Source organism: Tetrahymena thermophila, assembly GCF_000189635.1.
Source record: "Tetrahymena thermophila SB210 genomic scaffold scf_8254822, whole genome shotgun sequence".
Lineage (NCBI taxonomy): Eukaryota > Ciliophora > Oligohymenophorea > Hymenostomatida > Tetrahymenidae > Tetrahymena > Tetrahymena thermophila.
Window position 1 is genome coordinate 21976 of NW_002476577.1, and position 23740 is coordinate 45715.

Consider the following 23740-nt stretch of genomic DNA (forward strand, 5'->3'; position numbering starts at 1 on the left):
TCAGGATGCTATGAATGGCTATCACTAGTATCATGAGATGCATAAACATTATTTTTATAATATTTAAGAACATTAACTATTAGAATTTTTTCAAATATGACTAAATAAATAGCTGGCCATCTATAATTCCTACTATATATATTTTGAAGCCTATGTTTTAATTACAAATATTAAGTTTAAATTATAAATGTTAAATAATTTTTCTGTGGTATCTCTTCATAAAACCAAATATATAAATTAATATTTGATAATTAATTAATTATTATATTTATTTGTTCTTTTTATCAATTTTTTATTAATTAATTAAATTTCATAAATTGCTTTACAATATTTTAGAAAAAAAAAATAAATGATATAATAGATGAAATATTATAGCTCAATAAATTATTTTTTTTTAATTAATTATGATTTTATAAATCAATATTTTAGAAAAAAAAAATAAATGATATAATAGATGAAATATTATAGCTCAATAAATTATTTTTTTTTAATTAATTATGATTTTATAAATCAATCTTTAAATGATTACACTATTTTTGCATCTTTTAAAATTATTTTGCTTCCTTTATTACAAATACCAAGATAAAATCTAAGATCATCATATTATGTAAGTTTTGATTTATATTTATTTTTTAATCATAGCTTATATTAATAATTAGGGTAGTCTAGTACTTCTAATATCTACTCACTTAAGCAAACCCTCATTTCTGATTTTTATATAATAAATTAATTTGAAAATTTTATAAAAATATAATCCTTTAAAAGTTTAGTTTTTTAATTATATTACATGTATTAATTAAATGAACATGTAAAATATTTATAAAATAGTTTGTTTATCAAAATATATTTAAATTTTAAACCAAATATAAAAAATGTTTACTCACTCACTAATAAATCCGTATTTATAATAAATTTTCATTTTTAAATCAATTTTTAAAGTCATGCACTATTTTTGCATCTTTTAAAATTATTTTAGTTCCTTTATAATAAGTACCAAGATAGAGTCTAAGATCATCGTATTATGTCAACTATGGTTTATATTGATCTGATAATGCTAGTTTATACTTATAATTTGGATAGTCTACGATTTCTAATATCTAATCCCTCAAACAAACTCTTAATTCTATTATATTTCTAGTGTTTATCTTAAAATCACCATTTCCTTTTAATTGTTAATCAATCCCCCAACATTAATCTTTAACAAAAGTTTGATTTATATTCCTTAAATGACAAGATAATTTTTAATTATATCCTTGATTTTAATCTTAATTTGCAAATCTCATAAGGCCTATCATAATATCATTCTCATCATAAATATTTTGAACTTTTATCCTAAAGATGTACTTTAAATCTTTTTCTAAATTTATGTTTGAAATGAAATTTAAACATTAGTGATTTAAAATTTTAATTTCATATTCACCATTTTCTTTTTATTTTACTTTGCTATTTATTTATCCAGAGTTAAAATGAGTTTAAATTAATTATAGATTTTAATTAAGTAAATTAATCGAAAACAATTTTTTTATTTTTTCATCTTACAAATTTCTAACGAAGTCAAAATTATTTTAATCTTAAAAACATTCTGCTAAATTTACCAATTTTAAGAAGGGTTTAACATGAATTAAGAAATTTTCGAACTGCTAAGTGAATTCCGTTTTTAAGAAATTCATTTTAGAATTCATGATCAAGTTTATTTATTTGATTTCTAAACTATTCTTTACTTAATTTTCATATTACTAATCTTATTATAAATATATCAAGTGCTTAATATAATCTTCTATTTAATAAAGTTATTAATTGCTAATCTTATAAAAATCAATAGGTTCTTTATTTTCTTTAAAAACGGAGCCAAATTTAAATTACTAAAGAATTGGATTTATGGTTTACAATTTCTGATTTAATTCATTTATGAATTATTCAGAACAAAAATTTGATTTATTAGAAATGAGCTTAATGAGAAAATCTGATGAAAGTTTAAATTATTCACTATTATTTTAGTTATTAAAATTACTCATCTATACATTAGCATTATTTTAGTGCTACATTGTATTTTCAATATCATGGTTAAAGAAAGAAATGTGGTCTATCAAAGTAAATAATTATTTTTTTATGATATTAGGATAGTCAAAATTCAAATTAGTTTATAATAAATTAGCTTAAGTCACTAAATTTTACAGTAGCTCAGTATTCTTATCTTTTTAAGATTCCATTTAAGTGATGAATTCTTTGCATAGAAAAGAATGCTACTACATACTGTTTGCTTTTTCATTGTTAAGAAGTTGCTTGAATTGAAGAATGTTTGATATTTCTTAATATTTTTTGATTATTTGCTCCTTATCAAAGGGTAATTTGAGAGTTTCATTGATCATTTTTTTTTACATGATGTCTATTTTTGCAATAAACTCTTGTTTGAATTAATCAAAGAAATCTGTGATTTGTATTATATAATCTTATTTGGATTAATTTTAAGTGAGATCGATAAGATTTAAAATGATTTCTTAGTTATTGACTGGTGGCCATTTTGGGATAATTGAGTTATCAGCTTCTTAGATAATTTAATCTATCATAAGATAATTAATTGCTTTAAATTAAATATCATGATTGAAACAAGAAGAGCAGTAGAAAAGAGGTTTATCGGAGTTTGACTAGTGAAGAAGATCATTCACCTAGATAAACTAAAGATATTTACCTTAATGTTTTTCACATTTTAAATTCTAGGCAATAATTTTATCCATTTTTGAAAGAAATAGAATTTTGTAGGATAGTAGAAAATTAAATTTGTTTCTTCTAAAAAATCTTGTTTTCTTTTAATTTAATAATTGATATTAGTAATTAAATAAAAGAATATTACTTCTAAAATAAGATAATTAGTGGCAAGTCTTATTAAACTTCTAATATCCTTTGATTTTCAAAATAAAATATCTCTTTGTTTATTCAAATTATTATTGAAAAAGTATATTGTTGATTATTTTTTAGTTTGAATTCATTCATTTATCTTTAAAAGCTTTTAAATTACAATTTGAAATAACTAAATACTCAAATTATAGCAAGATGGTATTCAAAAAATCTGTTTTTTGGATGTCACTTGTTATGAAATATATTTTTTAGTTATTTATTAAAAAATCTGATTTTTAAATTTTAAAATAGAATATAATTTCAAAAATAAATAAATAATTTTTTAACAAATTTAAAAAAAGGAAAAAAAAAAATTTTTGGATTTTCAAAAATGTATGTTTTTCAATATATTAATAAGAAATTCATGTGCTGAAAGTTTAAATTTCCTAAATTAAAAGAAAAAAATTAAAAATCATTCTACTTTTTATTAATTTAGAGATAGATTTTATTTATTTTTATAACAAAAAATAATGAAGAATATCTAAAATTTAATATTGAAATATGTGATTTTTACTTTTTTTAATTCGTTTGAATTGATAAATTTTTGTAAAAGCCAATAAATTCAATGAAAATAAATTTTTATTTAATAATCAAATAGTGATAATTGAAATTGTAAATTAAAAATATAATTAAACACTTTTTTAAAAATAAAATAAATTTAAGTAAAAAAAAATAGTAATTAAACATTTTAATAGAATTTAATGAATAATCCTAAAATTACTTTAATTTTAATTATTAACAAATAAAATAAATGACCAAATTTGTTATTATTTTGGAGAAATTATTATTTTATCAACAAAAATATGAATTTTGAAAATTGTCATTTGGAAAATCGAAAGATAATACTAAATGTAAAATAAGATTAAATAAAAATAATGCAAAAGTTAAATAAAATTAAAAATATAAATAAAATATAAAAATATTATCCACTCATTAAGTTATTTTTTAATTGATTTTAATTTTCAAAATCATTCTATAAATTAATTCACTATTTTTGCATCTTTTAAAATTATTTTGCTTCCTTTATAAAAAATACCAAGATATAATCTAAGATCATCATATTATGTAAGTTTTGATTTATATTGATCTTATAATCCTAGCTTATATTAATAATTAGGATAATCTAGTACTTCTAATATTTACTCTCTTAAATGAACCCTCATTTCTATAATATTTTCTTTTTTTATCTTAAATTCATCTCCTTTTAATCTTTTATCAATACCAAATTCACAAAATTTAATAAAAAAATTATTTCTATTTTTTAAAGGACAGCATAAATATTCTTAATACCCATCATTTAAATTAGAATTTTAAAATCTCATAAGACCTATAATAATATTATTTTCCTCATTAATACTTCCAACTTATATCCTAAAAATATACTTTAAATTTTTTTCTAAATTTATGTTTGAAATACAATTAATCCAATTATCTTCATTTAACTTTTCAATCTCATACTCACCATTCTCTTTTTTTTTAACTAAACAGTTTAATTATCCATTTTTGTAATTTGTTGAAATTAGTTCAAAATTTTACTAAATAAGTAAATTATTCTAAGACAATTAATTTACTGTTTCATCTTACAGATTTCTAAATAAGTCAAATTTATTTTAATCAGAAAAAATTTCTGTGAAATTTATCTATTTTAAGAAGGGTTTGATATCAATTAAAAAATTTTCAAACTACTGTGTGAATTCTCTTTTTAAGAAATTCACTTTAGAATTCATAACCAAGTTTATTTATTTGATTTCTAAGCTATTCTTGATTTAGTTTACATATTACTAATCTGATGCTAAATTAATTTAATGTTTTACATAATCTTCTATTTTACCAAGATTCTAATCACTAATCTTAGAAAAATCTATTGGTTGTTTATTTTCTTTAAATATTGAATCAAATTTAAGCTGTTAAAGAAAAGGATTTAGAGTTTAAAGAGTGGAATTCAATTCGTTTAAGAATTATTCTGAACAAAAATTTGATTTATTCGAAATGAGCTTAACTAAAAAATCTGATGACAATTTAAATGAATCATGATTATTTAAATTGTTAATATTATCTAATTGAATATTAGAGTAGCTTTTATTTTATCTTATTTTTTCAATATCTTGATTAAAGAACGAAATGTTATCTATTAAAGTGAATAATTATTATTTGATGATTTTTGGATACTCTAAATTGAAATTAGATTATACTTAGTTAGCTTGAATAAAAAGATTTTTCAATAAATCAGTATTTTGATCTTTTTAAGATTCTTTTTATTTGATGAATTCTCTGCAAAGAGTAGAATGCTATTACAGGTTATTTGTTTATTAGTTGCTAAGAAGTTGCTTGAACTCTAGAATGCTTGAAATTTCTTAATATTTTTATATTATTTACTAGTTATCAATAGGGTATTTAAGTGTTTCGTTTATCATTTTTTTTTGTATGATGTCTATTTTTGCGACAAACTCTTCTTTGAATTAATTAAAAAAATCTGTGATTTGTTTTACATAATTTAATTAGGATTGATTTGAAGTGAGATTGATGAGATTCGTAATGACTTAGTAGTCATTAACAGGTGGCCATTTAGGGATGATAGTGTTTTCTGCTTCTTAGATGATTTAATCAATCATGAGATAATTAATTGCTTTAAACTAAAGATCATGATTAAAACAAGAAGAGCACTAGAAAAGAGGTTTATCCGTTTATGATTCATTAAGAAGATCATTAACCTAGATAAATTGAAGGTGTTTATTCCTATGCTTTTCGCATTTTAGATTTTATACTGTGATTTAATCCATTTTTATATAAGAAAAAAAGTTTTTTACTAGGAGCCAAAAAGAAGATATTGTTTATTTATTTATTAATTTAATAAGGATTTATTTTATGATTATTAGATATTAGTTTCTTTAATAAGCTTTTATTCTTTTAAAAGGCATTAAAAATCTTAACATATCTGAGATTCTTTAATATTAAAAAATGTATCTTTATTTTAGAAATAGATTATAAAAAGTGATTTTTAAAAAATTAATTTAGAAATTTTTTGAAATATTAAAAATTTAAATATAAATAAATATGTTAAATAAATAAATATTCATAATAAAATTGACAAATATATTTCATTATTTAAATATAAAAATAGCTTATCAATCAATATTTAAAATTAATATAAAATAATTATTATAGAATTTTAGTTTTATTATTATACAAAATTTAGCAAAATTAAAAAATTTTAATGTAAAAAAATTATTTATTTTAGAAATTACAATAAATTAAATTATTAATTATAATTTTATTATAAAATATAAAAATCTATTTCTTAATAAAAGGAAAATAATTAGAGATATTATAAATATTCCAAAAATAAAATACAGAGCTAAACAGAAAAATCTACTTAAAAACATTATTTTTATAATATTTAAGAACATTAAATATTAGAATTTTTTCAAATATAACTAAATGAATAACTGACCATCTATAATTCCTACTAAATATATTTTTAAGTATATCTTTTAAATATAAATATTAAGTTTAAATAATGAATATTAAATAATTTTTCTGTGATATTTATCTCTTCATAAAACCAAATATATAAATTAATATTTGATAATTAATTAATTATTATATTTATTTGTTCTTTTTATCCATTTATAATTAATTAATTAATTAAATTTCATAAATTGCTAAACAATATTTTTGAAAAAATAAATAAATGATGTAATAGATTATAAGATATAATAGATTAGAAGAAGTAATTATTAATTTTTCTATTAATATCCTTTAAATTTATATAAATTAATAAAAAAAGTTTATAAGCTCTTCTCTTTTATCCCATTAGATTCTCCATATTGATCTCTAGTATATTTTATTAAAAAATATTATTTTTATTATTATTAATATTTTTTTTATATTTAAATTTCTATTTATTTAAATAAATAATTTTTATTAGAGAAATTATCATCATTATTTATTGATTTGTTTTTTTTTCATTATTTGTTAATTTTATTAATTATAATAAATCTTATTATTTCATGTTTTTTCTTCATTTTTTCCTTATAATTAACTAGAGTGCAATGCCTATTTAATTTATAAAAGGCAAAATATAATATTTCTTAATAACATAATAATTAAGCTAAATTAGTTTAAAATAGCTTTATTTTTGAGTTTTTAGAAAGCTTTAAATTCACAAAATGTAAAATTTGAAATAATATATGCATACCGTATATTCTTATAACTTATCATTTTTTTTAAAAATAAATTTTGAAAAATTTACGATTAATTTAAAAAAAAAAAAAATTTTAATCACATAAATCACAGTGCGCTAGACCCCTCATTTATCTATATATTTTATTGTTAATTAATCTTATTATTTCATCTTTTTTCTTCATTTTTTCCTTCAAATTAACTATTTAATGATTTATGTTTTCTTCAATATTTAAAAAGTAACAATAAAATTGGTGATGAAGGTGCATCAGGCTTAGGTTCTGCTTTAGCAAAGTGCATTAATCTCTCAAATTTGAAACTTGACCTTTCGTAAAAACAGTTTATTTGTTTTGGATTGTGATATTTTTAATTATAAAAACTAATTAAAAACAATAAAGCTCTTTTTTCTTTTTCTTTTAATTGTGCCTGCTTTTTTTTGTTCTTTCTTTCTTTCTTTCTTTGTTAATTTAGCTCATCATTTTATTTTCAACTTTTGCTTTTATTGTTAATTAATCTTATTATTTCATATTTTTTCTTCATTTTTTCCTTCAAATTAACTAATTTATGATAAATTTTTTCTTCAATATTTAAAAAGTGGAATTCAATTGGTGATAAAGGTGCATCAGGCTTAGGTTCTGCTTTAGCAAAGTGCATTAATCTCTCAAATTTGACACTTTAGCTTAAGTAAAAACAGTTTATTTGTTTTGGATTGTGATATTTTTAATCATAAGAACTAATTAAAAACAATAAAGCTCTTTTTTCTTTTTTTTTTATTGTGCTTTCTTTTTTTTGTTCTTTCTTTGTTAATTTAGCTCATCATTTTATTTTCAACTTTTGCTTTTATTGTTAATTAATCTTATTATTTCATATTTTTTCTTCAATTTTTTCTTCAAATTAACTATTTAATGATAAATTTTTTCTTCAATATTTAAAAAGGTGGAATTCAATTGGTGATGAAGGTGCATCAGGCTTAGGTTCTGCTTTAGCAAAGTGCATTAATCTCTCAAATTTGACACTTTGGCTTGGGTAAAAACAGTTTATTTGTTTTGGATTGTGATATTTTTAATTATAAAAACTAATTAAAAACAATAAAGCTCTTTTTTCTTTTTCTTTTAATTGTGCTTTCTTTTTTTTGTTCTTTCTTTCTTTCTTTCTTTCTTTCTTTCTTTGTTAATTTAGCTCATCATTTTATTTTCAACTTTTGCTTTTATTGTTAATTAATCTTATTATTTCATATTTTTTCTTCAATTTTTTCTTCAAATTAACTATTTAATGATTTATTTTTTCTTCAATATTTAAAAAGTAGCAATTCAATTGGTGATGAAGGTGCATCAGGCTTAGGTTCTGCTTTAGCAAAGTGCATTAATCTCTCAAATTTGAAACTTAACCTTGGGTAAAAACAGTTTATTTGTTTTGGATTGTGATATTTTAAATTATAAAACTAATTTAAAACAATAAAGCTCTTTTTTCTTTTTCTTTTTATTGTGCTTTCTTTTTTTTGTTCTTTCTTTCTTTCTTTCTTTGTTAATTTAGCTCATTATTTTTATTTCAACTTTTGCTTTTATTGTTAATTAATCTTATTATTTCATCTTTTTTCTTCATTTTTTCCTTCAAATTAACTATTTAATGATTTATGTTTTCTTCAATATTTAAAAAGTAACAATAAAATTGGTGATGAAGGTGCATCAGGCTTAGGTTCTGCTTTAGCAAAGTGCATTAATCTCTCAAATTTGAAACTTAACCTTGGGTAAAAACAGTTTATTTGTTTTGGATTGTGATATTTTTAATAATAAAAACTAATTTAAAACAATAAAGCTTATTTTTCTTTTTCTTTTTATTGTCCTTACTTTTTTTTATTCTTTTTATGTTAATTTAACTCATTATTTTATTTTCAAATTTTGCTTTTATTATATATTTCTTATTATTTCATTTTATTTTTCATTTTTTCCTTCTCATTAATTATTTAATAATATATTGTTTCTTCTATAATTCAAAAGTGGCAATTAAATTGGTGATGAAGGTGCAAAAGGCTTAAGTTCTGCTTTAGCAAATTGCATTAATCTCTCAAATTTGGAACTTGATTTTCAGTAAAAACAGTTTATTTGTTTTGGATTGTGATATTTTAAATTATAAAACTAATTTAAAACAATAAAGCTCTTTTTTCTTTTTCTTTTAATTGTGCCTGTGTTATTTTTGTTCTTTCTTTGTAAATTTAGCTCATTATTTTTATTTCAACATTTGCTTTTATTGTTAATTAATCTTATTATTTCATCTTTTTTCTTCATTTTTTCCTTCAAATTAACTATTTAATGATTTATGTTTTCTTCAATATTTAAAAAGTCAAATTTAAATTGGTGATGAAGGTGCATCAGGCTTAGGTTCTGCTTTAGCAAAGTGCATTAATCTCTCAAATTTGACACTTTTGCTTGAGTAAAAACAGTTTATTTGTTTTGGATTGTGATATTTTTAATTATAAAAACTAATTAAAAACAATAAAGCTCTTTTTTCTTTTTCTTTTAATTGTGCCTGCTTTTTTTTGTTCTTTCTTTCTTTCTTTCTTTCTTTCTTTCTTTGTTAATTTAGCTCATCGTTTTATTTTCAAATTTTGCTTTTATTGTTAATTAATCTTATTATTTCATCTTTTTTCTTCATTTTTTCCTTCTAATTAACTATTTAATGATTTATGTTTTCTTCAATATTTAAAAAGTAAGAATAAAATTGGTGATGAAGGTGCATCAGGCTTAGGTTCTGCTTTAGCAAAGTGCATTAATCTCTCAAATTTGACACTTTAGCTTAAGTAAAAACAGTTTATTTGTTTTGGATTGTGATATTTTTAATCATAAGAACTAATTAAAAACAATAAAGCTCTTTTTTCTTTTTCTTTTTATTGTGCTTTCTTTTTTTTTTTCTTTCTTTGTTAATTTAGCTCATCATTTTATTTTCAACTTTTGCTTTTATTGTTAATTAATCTTATTATTTCATTTTTTTTCTTCATTTTTTCCTTCTAATTAACTATTTAATGATATATTTTTTCATCAATATTTAAAAAGTGAAATTTAAATTGGTGATGAAGGTGCATCAGGCTTAGGTTCTGCTTTAGCAAATTGCATTAATCTCTCAAATTTGGAACTTGATTTTCAGTAAAAACAGTTTATTTGTTTTGGATTGTGATATTTTAAATTATAAAACTAATTTAAAACAATAAAGCTCTTTTTTCTTTTTCTTTTAATTGTGCCTGCTTTTTTTTGTTCTTTCTTTCTTTCTTTGTTAATTTAGCTCATTATTTTTATTTCAACTTTTGCTTTTATTGTTAATTAATCTTATTATTTCATCTTTTTTCTTCATTTTTTCCTTCAAATTAACTATTTAATGATTTATGTTTTCTTCAATATTTAAAAAGTAACAATTAAATTGGTGATGAAGGTGCATCAGGCTTAGGTTCTTCTTTAGCAAAGTGCATTAATCTCTCAAATTTGACACTTTACCTTGGGTAAAAACAGTTTATTTGTTTTGGATTGTGATATTTTTAATTATAAAAACTAATTAAAAACAATAAAGCTCTTTTTTCTTTTTCTTTTAATTGTGCCTGCTTTTTTTTGTTCTTTCTTTGTTAATTTAGCTCATTATTTTTATTTCAACTTTTGCTTTTATTGTTAATTAATCTTATTATTTCATCTTTTTTCTTCATTTTTTCCTTCAAATTAACTATTTAATGATTTATGTTTTCTTCAATATTTAAAAAGTAAGAATAAAATTGGTGATGGAATGGAATGGAATACTCGCACATAAATATGCACTCAGAATACATCTTAATTAAATTATATTATAGAAAAACAATTTTATATATTTTATTTTATTTATTTTTTTGTGTTAATCTGTAGGTCTAGATAAGGGTTTTCAAAGCAATTTGTTTATTTATTTAATTCAAATATTATATATAGTATCAACGTCACTCCATGTAGTTGCCGGAGCTTCCGTAGCTTCTGTAGCTTCTGTAGTCAATATTTTCAATATTTGTTGGAAAAAATAATAATAAATAAATCTAACATTATGGATAACCTCTTATATAATCAAAATATTACTTTTTTTGTTAAGGCTTGCTATCAATAAAAAAATTTTTAATAGCACCATAGTTCTTAAGTATTTATTGATTAATTACTTAAATTTACAAATTATTTTTACTTCATAATTTTTGATTGTAAACAAAATAAAATAAAATGACTTTTATTTGATGTTGATATAAAAATTAGGTTCATAGTAGTATATTAAAATATAACCAAGATAACCAATAAATTATTATATGTATTAGGACTTCATTTATTAATATTTTATGACTTAATAAGTATAATTTAAAAGGAAAGAGATATTTTTTAGGTTGGTGAAGGAAAAGGATCCAAGTCTCTGATAGCTGATAAAATAAAATATAATAAAATAAGAAATAACCTTTTTTGTAAGTACAAGAAGGTTAGAGGGTAAGTTTGACATGCCAAATAGTATAGTGCTTACTACTTAATAGAAGTAGGAATTAATTTCGAATCAACTGATAATGAATGCCATACATAAATTTACAGAAAACCAAGCTACACTTTTTTATTAATTCTGTTTTAATTAGATTTTATCAAATTTTTCAAACTAATGCACAATATCATTTCTCAAATTTAAAAAATATGAAAAAAAAATTTTTGGATTTTCAAAAATATTCTATGCAAAAATTGATGTATGTTTTTCACTATATTAATAAGAAATTCATGTGCTTAAAGTTTAAATTTCCTAAAAAGTTTCAATAATATTTTTTATATTATTTAATATCCGATTCAAGATATTTTACTTATCTGACTGACTGACTGAATGGATTTATTTATTTGCTTTTTAAAGGAAAAATATTCAAATATTATTTTTAATAAAATAGATTAATAAATAAATAAAGATTATATTAAAATCAAATATTTTTTGAAAGTGTTTTTTTTTTTTAAATTAATTAATTCACTAATAAAAATTAAAAGGAAATATAAACGTGCTAGTTAGTCTCTCATTATTAAATTATTTTTTTTTTAATTAATTATGATTTTATTAATCAATCTTTAAATGATTACACTATTTTTGCATCTTTTAAAATTATTTTGCTTCCTTTATAAAAAATACCAAGATAAAATCTAAGATCATCATATTATCTAAGTTTTGATTTATATTGATCTTATAATCCTAGCTTATATTAATAATTAGGGTAGTCTAGTACTTCTAATATCTACTCACTTAAACAAACCCTCATTTCTATAATATTTTCTTTTTTTATCATAAATTTATCTCCTTTTAATTATTTATGAATACCACAATCAAAATATCTAACAAAAAATTAATTTTCCTATTATAAATTACTGCACAAATATTCTTAATATCCTTAATTTAAATTAGCATTTTAAAATCTCATAAGGCCTATAGTAACGTCTTAATTTTCATTAATACTTTAAACTTATATCCTAAAAATATATTTTAAATTTTTTTCTAAATTTATATTTGAAATACAATTAATCCAATTATCTTAATTTAACTTTTCAATCTAAAACTCACCATTTTCTTTTTTTACTAAACAGTTTAATTATCCATTATTGTAATTTGTTGAAATTAGTTCAAAATTTTACTTAAGTAAATTAATCTAAAACAATTTATTTACTTTTTCATCTTACAGATTTCTAAATAAATCAAATTTATTTTAATCAGAAAAACTTTCTGTGAAATTTATCTATTTTAAGAAGGGTTTGATATCAATTAAAAATGTTTCAAACTACTGTATGAATTCTCTTTTTAAGAAATTTACTTTAGAATTCATAACCAAGTTTATTTATTTGATTTCTAAGCTATTCTTTAATTAGCTTTCATATTACTAATCTGATGCTAAATTAATTTAATGTTTTACATAATCTTCTACTTTACTAAGATTCTAATCACTAATTTTAGAAAAATCTATTGGTTGTTTATTTTCTTTAAATATTGAATCAAATTTAAGCTGCTAAAGAAAAGGATTTAGAGATTAAAGACTGGAATTCAATTCGTTTAAGAATTATTCTGAACAAAAATTTGATTTATTCGAAATGAGCTTAACTAAAAAATCTGATGATAATTTAAATTAATTATGATTATTTAAATTGTTAATATTATCTAATTGAATGTTAGAGTAGTTTTTATTTTATCTTATTTTTTCAATATCTTGATTAAAGAATGAAATGTTATCTATTAAAGTGAATAATTATTATTTGATGATTTTTGGATACTCTAAATTGAAATTAGATTATACTTAGTTAGCTTGAGTAAAAAGATTTTTCAAAAAATCAGTATTTTAATCTTTTTAAGATTCTTTTTATTTGATGAATTCTCTGCAAAGAGTAGAATGCTATTACAGGTTATTTGTTTATTAGTTGCTAAGAAGTTGCTTGAACTCTAGAATGCTTGAAATTTCTTAATATTTTTATATTATTTACTAGTTATCAATAGGGTATTTAAGTGTTTCGTTTATCATTTTTTTTTGTATGATGTCTATTTTTGCGACAAACTCTTCTTTGAATTAATTAAAAAAATCTGTGATTTGTTTTACATAATTTAATTAGGATTGATTTGAAGTGAGATCGATGAGATTCGTAATGACTTAGTAGTCATTAACAGGTGGCCATTTAGGGATGATAGTGTTTTCTGCTTCTTAGATGATTTAATCAATCATGAGATAATTAATTGCTTTAAACTAAAGATCATGATTAAAACAAGAAGAACAGTAGAAAAGAGGTTTATCCGTTTATGATTCATTAAGAAGATCATTAACCTAGATAAATTGAAGGTGTTTATTCCTATGCTTTTCGCATTTTAGATTTTATGTTGTGATTTTATCCATATTTAGTATTTTAAGAAAAAGAAGTTTTTTACAAGGAACGAAAAAGATGATATTTCTTTATATATTTATTTATTTTGTAAGGATTTATTTTATGATTAATTGATATTAGAAGCTTTAATAAGCTTTTATACTTCTAAAAGACATGAAAAACCTTAACATATCTGATTTTCTTTAATATTTAAAAGATTTTTCTTTGTTTTAGAATAGAATATAAGTAATTGTTAAAATATTAATTTGGAAATTTTTTGAAATTATATTTTAAATAAAATAATTTTTTTTGTATTTAAAATTTAAATATTAATAAATAAATAAATAAATATGTTAAGCACGTATTCATAATAAAATTAACAAATATATATATCATCTTTTAAATATAAAAATAAATATACAAATAGCTTAGCAAAACTAAAAAAAATAATTACGGTAAAGATTCATACCAATATTAAGGCTACCTCAATTTCAGTTTAGACACCTCGCTTTTAAGTAAATTTAATTTTTTAATTCTCTTTCATTTAATAAACCATTTAATAATTTACCAAAATTTTATATTTATAAATAAAAATATTAATAATTTTAAGTTAAATTATTTTATTACAAAATACTTTATAATAAACATATTAAATTTTATTATTCAAATATTTTTATATTTATTCATTCATTCATCCATCCTTTTTTCACCACCTTATTTGTTTTTTTGTTTATCATCATAAGAAATAAATTTAAAATTCAACTAATCTTTTAGATTTAAGACATTTGCTATATGCTTTCAATTATTATGAATTATTTATTTGGTTTCCACTTTTAGTATTAATTAATTAGTGTAAATTACAAAAAATAAATTAATATAATATTTTTAAATTATAACCGATTTTAAATGAATAAATATAAAAAACATTAGCAAAATAAAAATAAAAGCCAATAAATAAATAAATTAAAAGAGTATTGTTTAATATTCATTTATATATTAAAATATAAAAATCCAAAACAAATAAACTCTCTGTCTTTACCGAAGATCAAGTGTCAAGTTTGAGAGAATACTGTAATTTGCTAAGGCAGAACCTAAGTATAATGCCCCTACATCACCAATTTAATTTTCGCTTTTTAAATATCGAATAAAAATATATAGAAAATAAAAAAATACACAAGCAGGATAAAAAATAAATAAAACAAAAAGCTAAATAAAGAGTTAGTTATTTATATTAAATTTAAATTCATTTTTTATATTAAAAAATATCACAATCCTAGAAAATCAAGTTTTTTACCGAAGATCAAGTATCAAATTTGAGAGATTAGTGCAATTTGCTAAAGAGGAACCTAAGCCTGATGCACCTTCATCGCCAATTTTATTGAAACTTATTATTTATTAGAAATAATAAATATTCAATTAGTCTGTTAGAAGCAAATGATAAAGAAATTTTTGAAATAATAAGAAATTAATTAAAAATAAAATCAAATGTTGAAAACGAAATAGTTAGCAAAATAAATTAACTAAGAAAGATAAAAAAACATAAGTAGAATAAAAAAAATGAAATAAATCAAATAAAAATTTAATAAATAAATTAAAAAAGTTGAAAAGCTATTTTGTTTTAAATTCACTTTTATAATAAAATATCACACTCCAAATCAAATAAACTGTTTTTACAAAAGTACAAGTCTTAAATCTGAGAGATTAGTGCAATTCGTTAAAGCAAAACCTAAGCTTGATGCACCATTTGCACCAATTTTATTATAACTTTTTATTTTTTGAAGAAAAATAAGTAATTAATTAGTTAATTAGTTAGTTAGTTATTTAGAAGGAAGGAACGATGGAAGAAGATGAAGAAAAAGTTTGAAATAATATGCAATTAATTAACTAACAATATAATCAAAATTAGAAATAAAAGAATTAGTTAAATTGTTTTAAATTCATTTATATTTTCAAAATTACTAAATCCAAAATAAATAAATAGTTTTTACAAAAGATTAAGTGTCAAATTTGAGAGATTAGTGTAATTTGCTAAAGCAGAACCTAAGCCTAATATACCTTCATCACCAATTTAATTTTAACTTTTTAAATATTTAATAAAAAAATAAAAAGTTGGTTTAAAAAAATGTTAAATTATAAGAAAATAACTAATTAATTAGCAATAAAAGCGGAAGTTGAAAATAAGGAACGAGTTAAGTTAATAAACAAAGAAGGAAAGAAAAAAAGAATATAAAACTCAAATAAAATTGCTTTTACTAAAGATTGAGTGTCAAATTTGAGAGATTAGTGCAATTTACTAAAGCAGAACCCAAGCCTGATGCACTTTCATCACCAATTTAATTTCTACTTTTTTAATATTGAATAAAAATATATAATTAATTAATTAATTAGTTTGTTTTAAGTTCACTTTTATATTAAAAATTATCACAATCCAAGATAAATAAACAGTTTTTACTTAAGATCAAGTATTAAAGTTGAGCAATTAACGCAATTTGCTAAAGCAGAACCTAAGCCTAATACACCTTCATCACCAATTTTATTGAAACTAATTAAATTTGAAGAAAAAAAATATTTATTTAATTAATTTGTTAGTAGAAAAAAATAAATGAAATAATAAATAAACATATTTATAATAAAAATTAAATTAAAAATAAATCAAATAAAAGCTAATTAATTTATTACTAAATTAAAAGAGTTAGTTATGTTGATTTAATTTATATTAAAAAATATCACAATCCTATAAATAAACTTTTTTTACCTGAGATCAAGTGACAAAATTAAGAGATTAGGTTAATTTGCTAAACCTAAGCCTAAGACTAATGCACCTTCATCACCAATAAAATTGTCACTTTTAAAATATTGAAGATAAAATATTTAATTAGTTATTTAGAAGGAAAATTGAATAAAAATATGAAATAAATTAATTAAAAGTAAAAGTTGATTGAAAATGATAAAATGTGCTCAATTAATTAAAAAAGGAAAAATATCTTAAGTAATATAAAAAATAAAAAGAAAATAAATTAAATAAAAGCTAATAAATAAAATAAAAGAGTAATTATATAGTTTTAAATTCATTTTTATATCAATAAATATCATAATCCAAAACAAATTATCTGTTTTTACCGAAGATCAAGCTTCAAATTTGAGAGATTAGTGCAATTTACTAAAGCAGGACCTAATCCTGATGAACTAATTGCATCAATTTAATTGTGCCTTTTTAAATATTGAAGAAACATATGAAATAATAAGAAAAAATTAATTAATAATAAAAGCGGAAGTTGAATATGAAAAATTAGTCAAATGAATAAAGAAAGTAAAAAAAATACAAGCAAAATAAATATAAAAAATAAATTAAATCAAACTAATAAATAGCTGATAAATAAATAAATTAAAAGAGTAGTTTTTTAAAATATCATTTTTATTTTTAAAAATGTCACAATTTAAAACAAAAAATATGATTTTACTAAAGCACAAGTGCCAAATTTGAGAGATTATCACACTTTCCTAAACCAGTAACTAAGACTGATACACCAATAGCACCTATTTCATTGAAACTTTTTAAATATTGAATAAAAAAATATATATTTAATTTATTAGTTAGAAGGAAAAAAATGAGTTAAATTAACAAAGAAAGAAAAAAAAAAAAGCAAGAAATATTAATAGCAAAAATAAATAAATAAAAAGATAATAAATATATTAAAAAAGAGTTAGTTATGTTGCTTTTTCATTTTTATGTTCAAAAATATCACAATCAAAAAAAAATAAAATTTTTTACCAGAGATCAAGTGTCAAATTTGAGAGATTAGTGCAATTAGCTAAAGCAGAACCTAATCCTGATGCACCAATTGCTCCAATTTAATTCGCTCTTTCAAATATTGAAGAAAAAGCATATGATTAATTAGTTAGTAAATGAAAAAATGAAAGAAAAAATATGAAAAAATATAAAATTAAAAAATAAGTTAAATTAACAAACAAAGAAAAAAAGTACAAAGAAACAGAATAAAAACGAATGAAAAATAAAAACAAATTAAATAAACAGATATTCAATAAATTAAATTAAAATAATTATATTATTTTAAATTAAAATAATTATATATATTTTAAATTCATTTTTATTAAAAAATATAAATATTAAACCTAAACAAATAAATTATTTTTACTAAAGATCAAGTGTTAAATTTGAGAGGTTAGTGCAATTTGCTAAAGAAGAACATAAAACTGATGTACCTTCATCACCAATTTAGTTTTAACTTTAAATATTGAAGAAAAAATTGAAATTGATAAGTTAGATAAAAGGAAAAATTGAAGAAAAGATAAGAAATAATAAGAAAAGAATTAATTGATAATAAAGAAAATTTTAAAAATGAAAAATTAAATTAAAATAAATAATAAAAAAAAACACACAAGCAAAATAAAAAAGAAAAAGAAATCAAATCAAATAAAAACTTATAAATAAATTAAAAAATTTATAAATTAATTTTTTCATTGAAAAAATATCACAATCTAAAACAAATAAACTATTTTTACCCAAGATCAAGAGTCAAATTTGAGAGATTAGTGCACTTTCCTAAAGAAAAACCTAAATCTGATGCACTTTAATAACCAATTTTATTGAAACTTATTAAATATTCAAAAAAAAATATAATTAATTAGTTTAGTTAGTAAGAAGGAAGAAGAAGAAGAAAAAATATGAAATAATAAGAAATTAATTAATTAATAATAAAATAAAATGTTGAAAATAAAAAAACAATTAATTTAACAAAGAAAGAAAGAAAAACACAAACAGTATAAAAAAGAAAAAAAATCAAATAAATAAAATAAAAAACTAATAAATTTTAAAAGAGTTTGTTTGCTATATTGTTTTGATTTCATTTTTATATTAAAAAATATCACAATCCAAAATAAACAAATAAACAAACTAACAAACAAATAAGCTATTTTTACCGAAGATTGAGTGTCAAATGAGAAAGATTAGTGCAATTTACTAAAGCAGAACCTAAGCCTGATGTACCAATTACACCAATTTTATTGTAACTTTTTAAATAATGAAGAAAAAATTTATAGTTAATTAGTTAGTTAGAAACAAAAAATGGAGAAAAAAATAAATAAATAAATGGCAATTAATTAAAAATTAATAATTTTTAATAAAAAATAAACTGAAAGAGAAAATTAAGTTAAAATAATTAAAAAAATTGATAAATACAAAAATGAATAAAAATAGATGGAAATTTCTCTTAGAAAAATAAATAGTACTTACTGTAAATAACTTTAAAATTAAATGTAAAAAAAGATAAATAATAATTAATTATACCTCAGAGAAATATGGAGAACCTGATGAGATTAAAGTGATGAATTTAAAAACTTTTTTGTTAATAAAAATAAATTGATAGAGCATCTATAAAAGAATAAGTCATTACTTCCTCTACATTGTAGAAATATTAATTTAATTATATCATTTATTTTTTTTTTTAAGTCTTGAATAATAATTTATGGAAATTTAATTAATTAATTACAAGTATTTATTTTCAAAATTAATTTCCTTTTATTTCTTCCTTAAATAAATTTATAAATTGATATTTGTGACAATTAATTATTATAATTAATTTGTTTTTTTATCAAAATCGATAAAAAAGCTGTGTAGATAGCATTAATTGTTAGATATTAGCATTTTTATTTAAAAGATATACTTAAAAGTTTTGTATGAATTAGAGACTTATAGTAAGTAATATGTCGGTTAAATTTTAATAAAATTATTTATATTTGTAGATTTTTCTTTTTTAGTCCAGTGACAAGTAAATTTTATGTTGCAATTTTGTATACTTGATAACTCACTTACTCACTCACTAGTAGTTAATTAATTAATTAGAGACCAATATTTTATTTTGAAAAATAAATTTATATTTATAATAGGTAAATAGTAATATTTATTTATTATTAATTAATTAATTATTCTTAATTTTAAATAGTTTTTTAATTCAAAAATTATTTATTTAAGAAAATTTTATTTTTTTATAAGCTATTGATTAACTAACAAAAATATGGTATTTATAAGTATAAAAACAATAATATAATCTATCTATTTATATTTTAAGTTAAAAAAAATTTTTCAAAATATTATATAATAAAAAACATATACTATTCAATTATTCAAACATTTATATAATATTTATTCATCCTTTTTTTGCACTTGTAAAAATCATCAGAATTTTTTTTCAAAAGTAACTAGTCTTTTTGATTTAAGACACTTGCTTATTACTTTGAATTTTTATGATTCATTCATTTAGTTAAAACTTTTATAATATATTTTAGTTAATTTTAAATAGTTATTAAATAAAATAAACTTTTAAACTAAACATTATTTCTTAAATAAATAATAAATAAAACAATATTAGTGGAATAAAAAAGATAAATCAAATAAAATCTATCAAATATATTCAAAGAGCTTTTTTATTTTATATTCACAATCCAAAATAAATAAACTATTTTTACCTCAGGTAGAGAGTCAAATTTTAGAGATTAATGAAATTTGCTAAAGCAGAACATAAGCCTGACCCACCCATTGCATCAATTTAATTGTCGCTTTTTAAATATTGAAGAAAAAATATAAAATTAATTAGTTTATTACAAGGAAAAAATGAAGAACTAATATGAAATAATAAGATTAATTAATTAATTAATAATAAAAGCAAAATGTGAAATGAAAAAAATGAGTTAAATTAACAAAGAAAAAAGAAAAAAAAACAATAAAAAGAAAAAGAAAAAAGAGCTTTATAATTTTAAATTAGTTAAAAATATCACAATCAAAAACAAATAAATTGTCTTTACCTAAGACCAAGTGTCAAATTTTAGAGATTAATGCAATTTGCTAAAGCAGAACTTAAGCCTAATGCGCCGATTGCACCAATTTTATTTCCACTTTTTTTGAAGAAAATATATATAATTAGATAGTATAGCTATTCTCAGAAAATTATTTCTATAGTTAGAAATATAGACTTAGTAGAATAATAAATTATTTAATATAAAAAAATTTTTAAAGTAAATAAAAAAAGGTTTGAATCTGGTTTCGAACCTAATAGGAAAAAAAAAAAATCAAAAATGTTTAATCAAAGATTTAATTAATTTTTTTATCTAACATTTAATCTTGAATTAATTAATTTTTAAATTAACAAATAAAGAATAAAAAAAACAAGCACAATAAAAAGAAAAAGAAAAAAGAGCTCTTTTGTTTTTAATTAGTTTTTATATTTAAAAATATCACAATCCAAAACAAATAAACTGTTTTTACCCAAGACCAAGTGTCAAATTTGAGAGATTAATGCAATTTACTAAACCTGAACCTAAGTCTGATGCACCCATTGCACCAATTTAATTGAAACTTTTTAAAATATTAAAAAAATATATATAATTAATAAGTTTGTTATTTGAAAGGAAAAAATGAAGAAAAAATTAGAAATAATAAGATTAATTAATTAATATTAAAACCAAAAGTTCAAAATAAAATAATGAGTTAAATTAACAAAGAAAGAACAAAAAAAACAAGCAAGCACAATAAAAAGAAAAAGAAAAAAGAGTTCTTTTGTTTTAATTAGTTTTTATAATTAAAAATATTGCAATCCAAAACAAATAAACTGTTTTTACAAAAGCTCAAGAGTCAAATTTGAGAGATTAATGAAATTTGCTAAAGCGAAACCTAAGCCTGATGCTCCTTCATCACCAATTTAATTGCCACTTTTTAAATATTGAAGAGAAAGTATATAATTAAATTGTTTATTAGAAGGAAAAAATGAAGAAAAAATATGAAATAATTAGATTAATTAATAATATAAGCAAAAGTTGAAAATAAAATGATATTTTAAATGAACAAAGAAGGAATAAAAAAAGCAAGCACAATAAAAAGAAAAAGTAAATAAGCTTTTTTGTTTTAAATTAGTTTTTATAATTAAAAATATCATAATCCAAAAAATAAACTGTTTTTACTTAAGTTAAAGTGTCAAATTTGAGAGATTAGTGCAATTTTATAAAGCATTACCTAAGCCTGATGCGCCCATTGCACCAATTTAATTTTCACTTTTTAAATATTGAAGAAAAAGTATATAATTAAATTGTTAATTGGAAGGAAAAAATGAAGAAAAAATATGAAATAATAAGATTAATTAATTAATAATAAAAGCAAAAGTTGAAAATAAAACGATGAGCTTATTTAAAAACAAAGAACAAACAAAGGCAACTACAACAAAAAGAAAAAGAAAAAGAAAATAGAGCTTTATTGTTTTTAATTAGTTTTTATTTTTAAAATATTACAATCCAAAATAAATAAATAAATAAATAAATAAATAAATAAATAAATAAATAAATAAACTATTTATACCCAAGATTAATTGTCAAATTTGAGAGATTAATGCAATTTGCTAAAGAATAACCTAAACCTAATACACCTTCATTGCTAATTTAATTGTCACTTTTTAATATTAAAGTAAAAATATTTTATTAATTAATTTATTAGAAAGAAAAAAGGAAGAAAAAATATCAAACTATAAGATTAATTATGTAATAATAAAACCAAAAGTTGAAAATAAAATAATATGTTAAATTAACAAAGAAATTAGAAAAAAATGCAAGCACAATAAAATGAAAAAGAAAAAAGAGGATTATTGTTTTAAATTAATAATTAAAAATATCACAATCAAAAACAAAAAAACTGCTTTTACCTAAGATTAAGTGTTAAATTTAAGAGATTAATGCATTTTGCTAAAGCATAACCTAAACCTGACGCACCTCCATCGCCAATTTAATTTTCACTTTTCAAAAATTGAAGAAAAAATATATCATTAAATAGTTTATTAGAAGGAAAAAATTAAAAAATAAAAAATAAAATAATAATATTAATTAATAATAAAATGATGAGTTAAAACAAAAAAAACAAGCACAATTAAAAAAGAAAAAAAAAGCTTTATTATTTTAAATAAGTTATTTTTTTAAAAATATCACAATCCTAACAAAACAAATAAATTGTTTTTACCCAAGATCAAGTGTCAAATTTGAGAGATTAATGCAATTTGCTAAAGCAGAACCTAAACCCGATGCACCCATTACACCAATTAAATTGTCACTTTTTAAATATTGAAGAAAAATATTATATTAATTAGATTATTAGAAGAAAAAATGAAAAAATAATAATCAATAATAAGATTAATTAATATGCAAAAGTTTAAAATAAAATAAATGATGAATTAATTTAGTAAACAAATAACAGAAAAAGGCAAGCACAATAAAAGGAAAAGGAAAAAAGAGCTTTATTGTTTTTAATTAATTTTTATATTTAAAAATATCACAATCCAAAGCAAATAAACTTTTTTTACCTAATTTAGAGTTTTAAATTTGAGAGATTAATACAATTTGCTAAAGCAGAAGCTAAGCCTAATGCGCCTTCATCACCAATTATATTGCAACTTTTTAAAATATTAAAGAAAAAATATTTTATTAATTATTAATTAAAAGGAAAAAATAAAGAAAATATTTAAAAAAATACTAAATAATAAGATTAATTAATATATAAAAACAAAACATAAAATGAAATGAAATGATGAGTTAAATTAAAAAAGAAAGAACAAAAAAGGCAAGCACAATAAAAAGAAACAGAAAAAAGTGTATTATTGCTTTAAATTTGTTTTAATAATTAAAAATTTCACAATCTTAACAAAACATATAAACTATTTTTACTAAAGATCAAGTGTCAAATTTGAGAGATTAATGCAATTTGCTAAAGCAGAACCTAAGTCTGAAGCGCCCATTGCACCAATTTAATAGAAACTTTTTAA

The 23740-nt window shown here is 19.5% G+C and overlaps 5 protein-coding genes across 5 annotated transcripts; 1 reads left to right on the forward strand and 4 right to left on the reverse strand. All coding sequences in view use genetic code 6, as the record gives it.

Moving 5' to 3' along the window:
* Positions 1–876: 876 nt before the first annotated feature.
* Positions 877–2796, reverse strand: TTHERM_000866501 (zinc carboxypeptidase family protein). Its single transcript, XM_012795288.1, has one exon. The coding sequence runs from the start codon at positions 2733–2735 to the stop codon at positions 927–929; it is 1809 nt and encodes a 602-aa protein (XP_012650742.1). The 5' UTR covers positions 2736–2796; the 3' UTR covers positions 877–926.
* Positions 2797–3863: 1067 nt separating this feature from the next.
* Positions 3864–5675, reverse strand: TTHERM_00866510 (zinc carboxypeptidase family protein; the record flags this gene model as incomplete). Its single annotated transcript, XM_971630.2, has 1 exon — positions 3864–5675. One exon carries the CDS (start codon positions 5673–5675, stop codon positions 3864–3866), a length of 1812 nt encoding a protein of 603 aa, XP_976723.2.
* Positions 5676–7286: 1611 nt separating this feature from the next.
* Positions 7287–10598, forward strand: TTHERM_000866512 (hypothetical protein; the record flags this gene model as incomplete). Its single annotated transcript, XM_012795289.1, has 10 exons — positions 7287–7316; positions 7673–7761; positions 8014–8103; positions 8381–8470; positions 8735–8824; positions 9075–9164; positions 9418–9507; positions 9785–9874; positions 10128–10217; positions 10478–10598. The coding sequence occupies 10 exons, from the start codon at positions 7287–7289 to the stop codon at positions 10596–10598; spliced, it is 870 nt and encodes a 289-aa protein (XP_012650743.1).
* A 1553-nt stretch (positions 10599–12151) lies between these two features.
* Positions 12152–13789, reverse strand: TTHERM_00866530 (zinc carboxypeptidase family protein; the record flags this gene model as incomplete). Its single annotated transcript, XM_971632.2, has 1 exon — positions 12152–13789. One exon carries the CDS (start codon positions 13787–13789, stop codon positions 12152–12154), a length of 1638 nt encoding a protein of 545 aa, XP_976725.2.
* Positions 13790–14661: 872 nt separating this feature from the next.
* On the reverse strand, positions 14662–23713 carry TTHERM_000866540 (kinase domain protein, putative; the record flags this gene model as incomplete). The annotated part of the gene is made up of 24 exons (XM_012795290.1): positions 14662–14755; positions 14965–15054; positions 15220–15309; positions 15600–15689; positions 15914–16003; positions 16179–16268; positions 16378–16467; positions 16681–16770; positions 17046–17135; positions 17387–17476; positions 17698–17787; positions 18083–18172; positions 18450–18539; positions 18867–18956; positions 20412–20501; positions 20748–20837; positions 21208–21297; positions 21561–21650; positions 21900–21989; positions 22291–22380; positions 22631–22720; positions 22942–23031; positions 23282–23371; positions 23643–23713. 24 exons carry the CDS (start codon positions 23711–23713, stop codon positions 14662–14664), a joined length of 2145 nt encoding a protein of 714 aa, XP_012650744.1.
* Between the last annotated feature and the right edge of the window lie 27 nt (positions 23714–23740).